The 13,748-nt window shown below is 37.4% G+C and overlaps 1 protein-coding gene across 1 annotated transcript; it reads left to right on the plus strand.

Moving 5' to 3' along the window:
• The first annotated feature begins 207 nt into the window (after positions 1-207).
• On the plus strand, positions 208-13,033 carry LOC307007813 (zinc-binding protein A33-like). The gene is made up of 7 exons (XM_079630184.1): positions 208-850; positions 7,597-7,692; positions 7,796-8,026; positions 8,144-8,166; positions 8,248-8,366; positions 10,843-11,772; positions 12,722-13,033. Exons 1-6 carry the CDS (start codon positions 455-457, stop codon positions 11,385-11,387), a joined length of 1,410 nt encoding a protein of 469 aa, XP_079486310.1. The 5' UTR covers positions 208-454; the 3' UTR covers positions 11,388-11,772; positions 12,722-13,033.
• Positions 13,034-13,748: the final 715 nt, after the last annotated feature.

The raw sequence follows: 13,748 nt of genomic DNA on the forward strand, positions 1-13,748 counted from the left end.
ACAGGAAGGAGGGTTGAGGTTTGAGCTTAGTGTGCTTACTGTGCTTGGATGTTTTAATGTTATTATAATTGTTATTTATTGACTAGTGTTGAGAGAGTGCCATGGCACATTGTATTTCATTGCTGTGGTACTCTGTACTAATATGCATATGACAATAATCTTGAACTGAACTGTACACACCCAAAGCTGATCATAAACTCCTCCCTCTTACAACACTAACCAGGAAGAGACTGACTTGTTATTTTTCCTTTCTGTCACACCGACTTTGTCTCAACAAAAGCAATAAAGAATAAGCAATCGATGGAGAACAAAGAGAAAAACTTTACAGAAGGATTTTTGTGAAGTTCATTTCTGGACAGACAGCAGATTTTTGATTCTCATTGTGATTCATTTTTGAAAACCGTCGTTCAGAAAGTGAGAGTAAAGTTTAGTTTGCGAGACTCAAGCGGTGAAAATGGCTTCAGCAGCTGAAGATGATTATATTTGTCCTGTTTGCTGTGACATCTTCAAGGTTCCTGTTTTTCTGTCCTGTAGTCACAGTTTCTGTAAAGAGTGTCTACAACAGTTCTGGAAAACTAAGGAAACTCAGGAGTGTCCTCTCTGCAGGAGAAGATCCTCAAGAGAAGATCCTCCAGTTAATCTAGCGTTAAAAAACTTGTGTGAGTCGTTCCTGAAGGAGAGAAATGAGAAACGTTCATCAGGATCTGAGGAGATCTGCAGTTTACACAGTGAGAAACTCAAACTCTTCTGTCTGGAGGACAAACAGCCTGTGTGTTTAGTGTGCAGAGACTCGGAGAAACACACCAACCACACATTCAGACCCATCAGTGAAGTGCTTTCATCTCACAAGGTAAGACTAATGTCTCTCATTTCATAAATACAGTGCTAAACATAGAAACAGTATTATTTGTGTAAACAATAGATCAGTATTTATTTTTACTCAGACTAAATCTCTATGATTTTCTGAAAACCCTCTGATGTTCAAATCATCTTAAAAGTAACAGCATCTGCACATGTCATGGGTTATTAATATTTTCAATAATAATATGTGATTTGAGACACCGAAAAGTGATTGATACTAACATACTTTCACTTTCTGTATTTGCATTTGCACAACCACAAATATCAGTGGCAAGGCCTTCTCTGCTGTGGTGTAGTGTTAAATACATTTGTGGTGTAATTGCATATTGACTCCACTAGAGGGCCACCTTGTTTTATAATACTGTGGTTACCGGGAGTGAGTGAGATATACATGCACAGGCTGGTGAGCAGTTAGTCTCAGCCTCAGACGTCACGCCCACGGAGCGTTGGCTAAATGTCTGATGCATATGGTACACTTAACTGGAAACACTTCAGGAATGTCGAAGTCGTCATCTGATTGGTTAAATTTTATCGGATTTCCGGGGGGCGCGAGTGTCGCGTTTATTTTCGGTCCGCCGGGAAACAAAGCGCAGACGTGTGATTGCGGAAGAAAAACTGTTGTGTTTACATGAGTGACAATGAGCATTTATCAAGATCAGCTAAACGTAGGATCCTCAAAAGTATGCGAGGTTCACGGCATAGACTCTTCAAGAGATGTCCAGGAGTTTTGTTTGAGGCACTTAGTGGAGACAAAAAGAGATATTTTAGCCTGTTTGCCGACGGGATTTGGGAAGAGTATTATTTTTCAAGCCTGGCCGACCCGTTGTCAGCATTTAGAAGGATTCCCAGCAGATCCAATTTTACTAGTTGTGTGTCCCCTCCTATCTATTATGGAAGATCAAGTGAAGTGCCTAACTGCGAAGGGGATATCAGCCGCGTTTGCCGGCAAACATGAAACAACAGACGCTGACATCGCAGCTGGCCGATTCAGTATTGTGTTATATTGTGGTAATGCAGACGCCATTGTTGTTATACGTGCACGAACAGATCAATGACTTACTGCTTGTTTTCTTCTCCTTCTTTGATTTTCTATGCTGACTGACTTGTTGCACGCCGGTCTGTTGTTGTGGGGACATTTCCACGCCCCGAAACGTGACGCTGAACGAAACGAACTGTAATTGGTTGTTTGACATGTCGGTCAAACGGCCTTATGGGCGGGCCTTGGCCAAAGAAAGCTGCTATGAATTTTTTTATTTTTATTTTTTTTATTTTTTTTTTTTATTGCATTGCTAAGAACATACAGAATCAATACCAGGGGTAAATGTAATTGAGAGTACAGTTATAAAGTCAGGAGAATATCATGCAAATGACACAGTGAGACAGTTTTAAGGGCTTTGGAGTTGCTGGATGTACTGAGGGTGTCCAGATAGGATTTAAGTTCCTTACAAAAAATAAAGAAATAGGGCTTAGCACCCTGAAATTTACATTTGTGTAAAAAAAAATTTGCTAGAAAAATAAATAGGTTTATCAAAAAATATTGGTCCTTTTCCTCTTTATCAAAGTTGTGCTGACCAAAAAGAACATCTTTGTATAACAAAGAAAAACTCTGTGATGAAAATGTGCGAACAAAGATACAGAAATCCTTCCAGAACAGACTTGTATATGTACATTCCCAGAAGTGATGAGAAATAGATTCTTGCTCAGCACCACAAAAAGAACATAAAGTGTCAATATCAGGAAACATCTTTTTAAAGTAAAGCTTCACAGGATAAAAAAGATGAAGTAATTTGTAAGAGACATCCTTGACCTTATTGGTTATTAAATATTTAGAAGACAAAGTCCACACTTTCTTCCATGGAATATTGACAAACTGGCCATTCCAGTACGACACGGTGTATGGGAGAGAAACAATCTCATTTTGAAATAACTGTCTAATTCTTCTGTTCCGACTAGAAGAGTTAGATAAAAAACAAATATTTCCAATCATTGTATCAAAAGGATGAGCTACTGACAAAGAAATATGGGATCTCGCCGAGTCTCTGAGAAGAGTTATTGCTCCATAAGGGATTGCATCCATTACAATAGCGAACTCTCGAGGAGTGACAGGTATATTGTACTTATTCAAAAACTCTGAATATGAATACAAGTATCTATCATTATTGATTAATTGAGAAACCAAAATAAAATTATTATTAAACCAGTTTGGGAAAAATAAAGACTTATTTTTATAAATAATATCACAATTATTCCAAATAAAATACCGGTGAGGACTAAAATTGTGTTTATAAATTAGGTGCCAGGCCAAAAGCGCTTGTTTATGAAAATTTGACAATTTAAGGGGCAATTTGGTGATGTTGTAGTTACACAACAACAGGAAAGGGAGACCTCCCACCTTAGAAAAAACAAGACTGGGAAAAGTATTCCAGAATGAATCAGGGTTTGTTAAGTACTGTTTTAACCAATTTATCTTGAAAGTATTATTTAAAGAAGTAAAATCTAGAAAGTTTAGACCACCATATTCATAATTATTAATGACGACAGATTTTTTAACGTAATGCCTCTTATGCTTCCACAGAAAATCAAATAGCATTCTATCAATATCTGCACATGCAGCTTTATCCACATATAAGGAGAGGGCAGGGTAAGTCATTCTTGAGATACCCTCAGCTTTAGCAATAAGAGTTCGTCCTCTCAGAGATAAATCTCTCTGTAACCATGAATTGAATTTCCTTTTAGCTTTCCCAACAACTGGGTCAAAGTTCAGTCTGCATCTAACTTTATCATCCTTACATATGGATATACCCAGATAGGTCACATGTGACTTAACTGGAATACCGTAAAGCTTTAGAGAAAAATGTTATGTGTTGGATTGCAATCGGAATCTGTAATTCATCTTTTAAGAACAGGGTAGTGTCGTCAGCTAGCTGACTAATAAGAATATGTTTGTTGGTAATAGTAATACCTTGCAGATGACTACTCTGAAGAAAGGAGGAAAGAAGTTGTGCAGCCACAAGAAATAAATAAGGGGATATAGGGCAACCCTGACGAACTCCTCTTGACAATTGAAATCTAGGCGAGGTACCCGATTTAAGGTTGATGGAACAGTTGGCATTATTATAAAGAGTTCTTATAAACTTGCAGAAAGGATCACCAAACCCAAGCTTTTGGAGAGCTAGAAAAATAAACTTGTGTTCAAGAGAGTCAAAAGCTTTGTAGAAATCTACAAAAAGAATAAGACTGTCATCATCAACTAATTCGCTATAGTCTAATAAATCTAGAACAAGTCGGATATTGTTTGCTATATGTCTTTTTGGCATAAATCCTGATTGTGTCTCATCAATAACTGAACTCAGAACACACTTAAGTCTTTTAGCCAAAGCCCAGGCTAATATTTTATAATCGTTATTAAGAAGACAAATAGGCCGCCAATTATCTATTAAAGTTGTATCTTTCTTAGGTTTAGGTATCAGAGTTAAAAGCCCTTGTGTTAAACTAGAAGGCAAAGTTTCTGACTGAATACTCTCCAAAAACATCTCTAGCAGGAACAGTGCTAATTCTTCAGCAAAGCTTTTATAAAACTCGGCCGTTAGGCCATCGGTTCCAGGAGATTTATTTTTAAGGCCCTCAATCCCCTCAATTATTTCAGTGATAGTTATAGTTTTATCACAGTCAAGCTGTTCATCTTTAGATATCGATTTAACCTCATTTAATGACTGAAAGAAAAGGGAGGCTGAGTCCTTACAGTAATTAGATGTATATAGCTTTGAATAAAAATCACTGCAAAAAGAGGCAATTTCCTTCGAATTATCTGTCAAAACGCCATTAATTTGCAGCGAACTAATAGAAAGATTCCTAGAGTTGTGTTTTTCCATTCTAAAAAAATAAGCAGAGCTCTGTTCACCTTGTTCTAGCCATTTCCTCCTTGAACGAACATAGGAGCCTTCAGCTTTGTATTTATAAATATTGTCTAATTTAGATTGGAGCTCTGCAAGTTCTGTTAGAACGGTTTCCGATAAGCTTTCCTGAATTTTGCTCTGAAGTGTTATGATCTTTGATATGACCTTCTCCTCTTCATTCCTTCTCTGTTTTGCCAAATTGCTGCTAAAATGTCTAATACATATTCCTACTTCATATTTTAACAATTCCCAATTTAGTCTAAAAGTATTTTTTTCAGAAGAAGCTTTCACCCAGTAGTATCGAATCAAAAAGGAAATTCTTTTTTTCAACTCATCATGCTTAAGTAGAGATGAGTTCATTTTCCAGTAAGAGGCTCTAGAATTTATATTTGAGTGTCCTGTGGATAGAGGAGTAGAAAGGAGAATAGTGTGGTGATCCGTTAAGGGAGAGGGAAGAATACTAACCGAAACATTATAATCTTTGAAAGAATATGGTACAAGCCAATAATCTAAACGAGAAAGTCTTGAGCGATTCTTGTTACCCCATGTATAAGATTTAGTATTTGGAAACTTCTCCCTCCAAATATCAACTAAATCCAACTTTTCCATGAAAATTTTCAATTTTAAATTGGGAGAAGTAGACTGCCTGGGAGGAAATCTATCGAGATTGTTATCAGGGGTGATATTAAAATCTCCACCAATACAAATTACAGCATCAGGAAATGTATTAAACCATAATAAAATTTTGTCTCCTATCTCCTCAAGTAACAAGTCATTTTCTCTAGAGGTATTATACCCATAAATGTTTACCAATAAAACAAATATATTATTGATACAAATTACCAATATAACAAAGTGTCCCTTAGGATCAATATAACTATGTAACACTGAACCTGCAAAATGGTTTTTCATTATCATAACACCAGCAGAATGTTCTGAACCATGAGCCATCCAAACCTCATTGCCCCATTGGTTTTTCCAAAAAGTAATGTCATTGGAAACAGAGTGAGACTCCTGGAAAAAACAAAAGTCAGTTTTGAAAGACTTAGCATACAAAAACAACGCTTTACGCTTTACATTATCACGCAACCCCCTGGCATTGAGAGAAACAATTGAAATAGACATTCAAAAGAACAGAACAAGAGATAAAAGAACAAAAATACCAGTGGTAGAAACCTCAAGGGAAAAAAAGTGCATCGGTAGCTAGCTGACTAGAGTCTGGTAAATCCAATCTTCGGCATAAACTCAGTCAATTAAATTTGTGAGCTATCTTAAAATAAAATATTACACCCACTAAAATTTAAGTGGTTTACCATGCTTAAGGTGGATAAATTTCAGATCCATCAACAAAGGCACGACCTCCAATGAAGTGAGCTTTCTTTCCCTCCTTTCGAGCCTTATCTACAGCAGGCCAAAGCAGCTGTCTTCTTTCTCGATCAGTCGCGATGAGATCCTCAGTGAAGCGAAGTTTATTGGCACGAAGAAACTCCGACGTCCTCGCGGCCTTCCACACTCCGTCTCTCGTAACTCGCAAAGAAAATTGAATGATGATTGATCGCGGTCGCGAACTATTCTGGAGCCTCCTTCCAATGCGGTGAACTGTATCGATTGTGCCAGCTAGGCTGCTTCCTCCCTCGGGGAAAGTGGCTTCACAGATACGGATGGATTCTGCTCTTACATCCTCTCTTTCCTTCTCAGTGACACCGTGTAAACGTAGATTCCATCGACGGGAGTATCTTTCCAAGTCAGTGATACGTTGTTCACAGAATCCCAACTTCTTCTCTTCAGTGTTCAATCTAGTCTCAACGTGACTGACTTTGCCTTTGATGTCGTTTAGTTCAGCACATACAAAGTCCACTGTTTTTTTTAAACCTTCGATTTTAAGGGCATTTTCACTCACCATTTTCTCTATGGTGTCAGAGCGAGTGTTAATCAGATTAGAGAGCGCCCTTCTTGGATGGAGGTTTAGCTGGACTATCTGGAAGTGGTGTTCTGGCCCCGGTCAGAGTTTCTTCCACAGACACATAGTTGTGACAGTCCATCTTGTCAGATTGCTGCGAAACACGCGACGCATCTTTCCTTTTGTCAGCGGTCGACTTCATATTTCGAATTTCAGAGAGAGCAGAAAAAATATATGTGGGTGATTTTACATAAAAGTAACTTTAAGGAATGATATTTATGCCGTTATTAAAGTTTGTCAGCAGAGCTCGGCGAAAGTTAAGTTAGCAGGACGCCATCTTGGACTCCCCCCTTAGCTGCTATGAATTCCAGACCTTCAGCCGTCAGTCACTACGCGAGACTAGTGAGCAGTGTGTTCAATAATACTCCGTTTCTGAACTTATAATCGGACTCGGAACGCAAGAGCCACTGCACACTAACGCACAAGCCGAACTCACTCGCTCGTTCCTCTCTAACTTACCCGAACTCACCGCATTAACGCTATAACTGCCGGTGCAAAATAAAAACAGCAATTTCACAACAATTATAGAGTCTGTGCGCTTACTAAAAGTTATTAATTCAGGTTGGACAACACTGAAGGCCTAGCTGTGAAAAGGACAAAACAAAGTATACAACTGCATGGATATAATAATTGCGAAATTGGCCATTGCAAAAAAAAAAAAAAAATCACACATTTGTTTGGTGAAAACATGATTTCTTGATGTTCATCCTTACCATATTAATAATTAAAAATACATCTCTTGCCATTTTCGGGCACAAATGCTAACTGGGAATGATCTATTCAACATATAAATAATATAACAATATAAACATCCAAACATACACTGTTTAAACCTCTTATAGCTGCATAAGTTTCACAGATTTTCATCTTAACCTGTAGGAGGAATTTAATACAGCGCTGACGTCCCTACAGAACAAGCTCAAACATGGAGAAGAAATGAAGAAGAAGTGTGATGAAACAATTCAACACATCACGGTGAGGATATAAAGAGTTAAATACTCAACATTCACACACAGAATTGATTATTGACATTAGTGGAGTGTGTGTTCACACTGAAGTGAATGTGATGTGATTTCAGGCTCAAGCTGAGCACACAGAGCGTCAGATTAAAGAAGAGTTTGAGAAGCTTCATCAGTTTCTCAGAGACGAAGAAGAAGCTGCAGTCACTGCACTGAGGGAGGAAGAGGAGCAGAAGAAGCAGAGGATGAAGAAGAAGCTGGAGGAGATGAACACACACATCTCAGCTCTTTCACACACACTCAGAGACATGGAGGAGATGATGAAAGACAACGACGTCTCGTTTCTAAAGGTGACAAATCAATCTGGCTTCATTCTCTGTGCAGAAAACAACTTGTATAGAGAGACTCACTGACGGTGAGAGTGTTTGATAAGATATTAAAATGTTTTTAAACTCTATATTTTCCAGAACTTTAACGCCTCAATGGAAAGGTAAGTGAGCTGCTCGTATCTCTTCTCTCAGTGGATCTGAACTCAAACTCACTGCAGTTCTGACTCCTGAATGTTCCTCAGAGTCCAGATCTCACAGCCGGATCCACGGATGAGTTCTGGAGCTTTGATTCCTGTGTCGCGTTATCTGGGTAACCTGCCGTTCAGAGTCGGGAAGAAGATGCTGGAAACTGTCCAACACAGTGAGTCTCAGCAGATCTGACACCAGTGCAGAAGACAGTGCAGATAGAAACACACACAACATCACATTTGATAGAAATATATTTAATAATCAATTGAATTAAGTGAATCTGAACTGCATTTCAGAAAATCATCAGATCATACAGCGAACTCATAATGAAGTCTATTCCTTATGATCTATGTTTATATATTAGGATACAATCGTGTTTGTTGAATACTGATATTAAACCTGGAGCCTCAATCCGTTCGGACAGTAACTGACAGACCAATGTTATGATAGTATAATTTATGATCGCTTTCAACAAAAGAAAAATGTTTAGAGTTGGGGTACTCGAACTCGGACTCGGACTCGAGTCCGGTCTCGAGTCCAATTTTGAATGGACTCGGACTTGTCACGCACTCGAATGAATTTGTACTCGGACTTGACACGGACTCGGGACATTTTAGACTCGGAAAAATGTCTGAGTCCAGTCGAGTCCGGGCACTGGATGACACAAAACTAAATTTTGTGAATTTTTTTTAATTAAAAAACGAAACGAAACAACGTTGTTTCAGCGTTGAGCATTGTAGCCAATCACAGTTAAGTGCATAAACACAGTGGCAAATCAGAGGCGTTTTAGAGTCTGCATGCGAATAATTCGCTCAAAATGTATGTTTAGAATCAGCACGAGCTTTATCCTTTCGCAAATCCCCTCATAAACAACAAAGTCTCTCTAGACGCAATATAAATAAGATATTCACTGTGCAGTGCAGACAACTTCAGTCAGTGTTTATGACGAGAGTTTTAGGGAGAGTGCCGAACGCGGTAAGTGATGGCTTAAAGGGAGCGCTGTTGACAATCTAAATAGTTTTGTTTTTCATACTTCTAGAGGACCAGTGGTTACGTTCACACTGTAAATTATAAATAGTGATAACTGCATTTAAATCTGGGATTGAATCCACTTAATTTTTGTCCTTTGAGTCATGAAATTGCGATGATTTGACACATAGCAATATAAGAACGTGATAACCATAGCAACATTTTGGCGTCTAATAATGTTATCATTTTTGTTGCATTTATACTTTAGTCATAAGTTTACATACTCCTTGCAGAATCTCCAAAATGTTATTTTTATGTTTTTTAATAAGACGGATCATACACATTGTTTCTATTTAGCCTACTGCCCTGAAAAAGCTTTTTCACATAACAGATGTTTAATAGCCTAAATAAAATACAAACACAAAATAAAGACAAATTACATAGGCTCGATTTTAATACTGTGTCATTACCTGAATGATCCACAACTTTTTTTTTTTTTTAATGGTTGAGGAAAAATCATCCAGCTCCTGCACATTCTTTGCTTTTCCAGCATCTTCTGCATATTTGACTCCTTACTAGCAGTGACTATGATTGTAAGATCCATACTTTCACACTGGTGACAACTGACTCATACACAACTATTACAAACCCTGCAGACATTTAGTGATGCACAAGAAGGAAGCATCCGTTAAGAGCCAAGGGGTGTAAACTTTTGAACTGGATCATTGGTGTAAATTGGTCTTATTTGTTTAAAAATGCATTCATTAATTTAGTCCAACCCTTCAGAGGCTAAATAAGATATTAGCATGTACAACACAATAAGAAAAATTTAAACATCATCATCTTGCTCAAAAGTTTACCCCTGGCTCTTAATGCATCGTGTTGCATTATTAAGCATTACCTTGCAGATTCTAAAAGATGTACAATAGGTAAACGTATGACTGTAACTATACATTGCAATCATTTTGTAAGGTTTAAAATATTAATTTAAGAGCTCAGTGTTGAGACCTTTCGCCGGGATTTGATTGACAGGTGATCTGACCAATTATAATGCAGATACACGCCATTTTTGTTCGACAAACAAACCAAATCAGTTAGTAGATTAAAGGCAGTGGACTTGAACTTGAAAAATAGTGTGTATTGATTTCTTTTTTAGAAATTTGTGCTATAACTAGAAGAGATTATCAGTTCACGTGCTGCTTGAACTGAGGCCTACACATTAAAGCACCACAAAACAGTATTTATCGTTTGAATTTCATAAAAATTTAAAAAATTGAAAGCTGAGACTTTATTTCAAACCAAAAGTACCCTGCTCTGTCTTGTCTGTTGGCACATTGTTAGTGTCCTCTTTGCTCCGACCGAGAACATGTGGAGTGAGAGAGGAATGGCTTGTCGGACGTAGCAACAGTAACCAAGAGGGGCGGGTCTTTGTGAAAGGTCAATTTCAAATCATTTAAATCTTTGTGGACTCGGCCGGACTCGACTCGGACTCGGATGTTAAGGACTCGGACTCAAGTCCGACTCGACCCTCTTTGGACTCGGACTTGGACTTGTACTCGGTTGTTAAGGACTTGGACTCGACTCGGACTCGACAAAGGTGGACTCGGACCCAAATGTTTTATATTTATATTTAAATACATCATATCTCATCCTCTAATCTGCTGTTATTCTCTCTGCAGCGCCGTTGACTCTGGATCCAAACACAGCATATCCTCGTCTCACACTCTCTGCTGATCTGACCAGTGTGTCGTACAGTGATGTATATAAAACACTTCCTGATAATCCAGAGAGGATTGACAGTTATCCGTGTGTCCTGGGATCTGAGGGCTTTAACTCAGGAACACACTGCTGGGATGTGGAGGTTGGAGACAATACAGGCTGGATTCTTGGAATAACCACAGCATCAAACCAGAGGAAGGAACGTGTTTTCTTTGAGTCTAATGTCTGGTGTGTGTGGTACATAGACAGCAAATACATCTCACAATCCCCAGAGCAACGTCTCACTGTCTTTACTGTTAAACAGAAGCTCCAGCGTGTGAGAGTTCAGCTGGACTATGACGGAGGAACAGTGTCATTCTCTGATCCTGTAACTAAAGACTGTCTGTTCACATTCAGGACATCCTTTACAGAAACTGTCTTTCCATTCTTATGTAATGCCTGCACAACTTCCCCCCTGAGGATCTTACCAGTTAAACTGTTTATTACAGCAGAAAATCACAGTTAAATCTGATTCTGCTTCTGGATTAATACAGTTCTGCAAATTATGCTTCAATAATAACACTGTAATCATAGTGTCTCATTGACCAATCACTTCATTGTAAAGTTAAGAACCAAATTAACCCTTGTGTTTCCTTAAGGACATGTTTGTCTCTCAGTTTTTTTTAAAATCATTGTTCCTGTGTTAATGCAACTGCATACATTTTGGCAGAAGTGTGTATTTTTATTGTAATTTTCTTATTTCCTTTCTGCATTTCCTTTCATAAATCACTCGGTACACAACATATTTACACTCAGGACCTTAAGGACACAAATGTCCGCATTGAAACCCATTAAAACGGCCAATTTCTTTTTATCACAGGGCCATTTAACTATAAAATGATGCAGTCTTTGTTAAAAGATAATTCCGGTATTTAACACCTTGAGTCTATAGTTTGTTTTGGATGAACAAGAGTGGTGGACAACATTTTTTTGACAATGGTTCCTCTCTCGAGTTTTTGACTATAATAGAATTGGCCATGGACCCATTTAACATTGGAGTCAATGGGCATGTCCGAAAATGTCATTAAAACAGCCAATAATGTTCGTTTACAAAACTGTTAAACTCACCGAGTGGTTAGTGATGTTCATTGATGATTATAAACAATATATCGTCGTAATATATGATTCCAATCCGTTTATTTTGCTATAGTGGAACTATTTTTTCAGACACTTCACAACCGTGTAACTTCCGCTCAATATTTGAATCTGAAGCGTTAGCACACTCCCAACCACTTGATGGCGATAACCGATGTTTATGTCTCGCGGGACACTCACGGTCACAGTCGAGTTCAACTTCATATTGCACTGGTCAGTGGTCACGTCTTTCAATATTTTCAAGGTTTTGTTTGTTTATTTGGCTTACTCTCCCGGAGCACAGTTGCTCTGCTCGCTAGCCTTATGAGAAACGGAAGCGAGCAAAAAGACGACATCGACCAAATGTAAACAGCCCCCTTTCCGTTTCCGTTAGCGCATTTATATTAACGAGCACTCAGTCCTTCAACAGAATTCAATGGGATTTTACAAAATGACGAATAAAACACGACAGAAACTGTATTTCGCAACACTTTTTGTTTCTGGAACATCAACTAACATCACTAATCACTCGGTGAGTTTAACAGTTTTGTAAACGAACATTATTGGCTGTTTTAATGACATTTTCGGACATGCCCATTGACTCCAATGTTAAATGGGTCCATGGCCAATTCTTTTATAGTCAAAAACTCGAGAGAGGAACCATTGTCAAAAAAATGTTGTCCACCACTCTTGTTCATCCAAAACAAACTACAATATAGACTCAAGGTGTTAAATACCGGAATTATCCTTTAATAGACTTTTGGTCTGTTGGCAGGGCTTTAAAATAAAATAAAAGCATCTTTTTCTTTTTACGAGATGGTGCCGTTTTCTCAGGTTTGGTCTATAAAGCGAATACTCACTTTTTTCCTGTTTTCTGATTCTGCATATTAGAGCCAATTGGATAAATTATTGTGTAATAATTGTGTTTGTGTTGCTGTGAGGTTTGTGTATATGTACTAATTTTTATATGTGCATGTAATAGTTGATAAAGAAAAATGATTGTTATTAAAATTAAAATTAAATAAAAAATTAAAATTATTATATGTTTAAATTCATGTTTACAATATGTAAGACAAGATAAAGTATTGACATATTTTAGTAAATCTTCTTGCCAGTGAAATCCTCATATGTTCATATGTATATTATCCTATAACTCGAGTTCAGAAACATGAACGTACAAGCAGCCGTTTATATGTAAGCAATAAGGTACTCGAGGCTAGTACTGTATCGTGAATAAGTCACGGGTGAAGGGCGTTGTTTATGGAAGTAAAATAATGCCAAATGTTTTTGAAATAAAAAAGCCTGTGTAATTGCACTATTTGAAAAAAATATGCATTGCATTAATAACCATGCTTGCATTTTAATGTATTGTATATTTAGGGCTTGCATTTTTATGGGCTGAAATTCAACATGTATTCAGGTTGTATATTTAAGCTGTGAATATTTCAATTCAAAACATTTAAAACACATTTTCATTAATACAAATTCAATAATCCATATTCACCTTTTATATTTCACTTCCAAAATTTTCAAACTGTTTAAAAATACAACCTATAATATTCAACGGGCAATTTTCGGTTCATTTTATTTCACTTCCACAAATTCAGTGGTTCAAATTCGACAGTAAATTCAACATTGATATCAAGGATCTGCAGGAAAAGCAGTAGATTACCGAGCATAATCTCCATCTGCTGTTAATTATTATTATATATATATATATATATATATATATATATATATATATATATATATT

The sequence above is a fragment of the Phoxinus phoxinus genome (assembly GCF_949152265.1).
Source record: "Phoxinus phoxinus genome assembly, chromosome: 12".
Taxonomy (NCBI): Eukaryota; Metazoa; Chordata; class Actinopteri; order Cypriniformes; family Leuciscidae; genus Phoxinus; species Phoxinus phoxinus.

Excerpts from the sequence above, each read along its gene's own strand:
- LOC307007813 (XM_079630184.1), top strand. The coding sequence starts at position 455 with ATGGCTTCAGCAGCTGAAGATGATTATATTTGTCCTGTTTGCTGTGAC. Across the intron at positions 851-7,596 it reads AAGTGCTTTCATCTCACAAG|GAGGAATTTAATACAGCGCT; the intron begins GTAAGACTAATG and ends CTTAACCTGTAG. Across the intron at positions 8,027-8,143 it reads ACGACGTCTCGTTTCTAAAG|AACTTTAACGCCTCAATGGA; the intron begins GTGACAAATCAA and ends TATATTTTCCAG.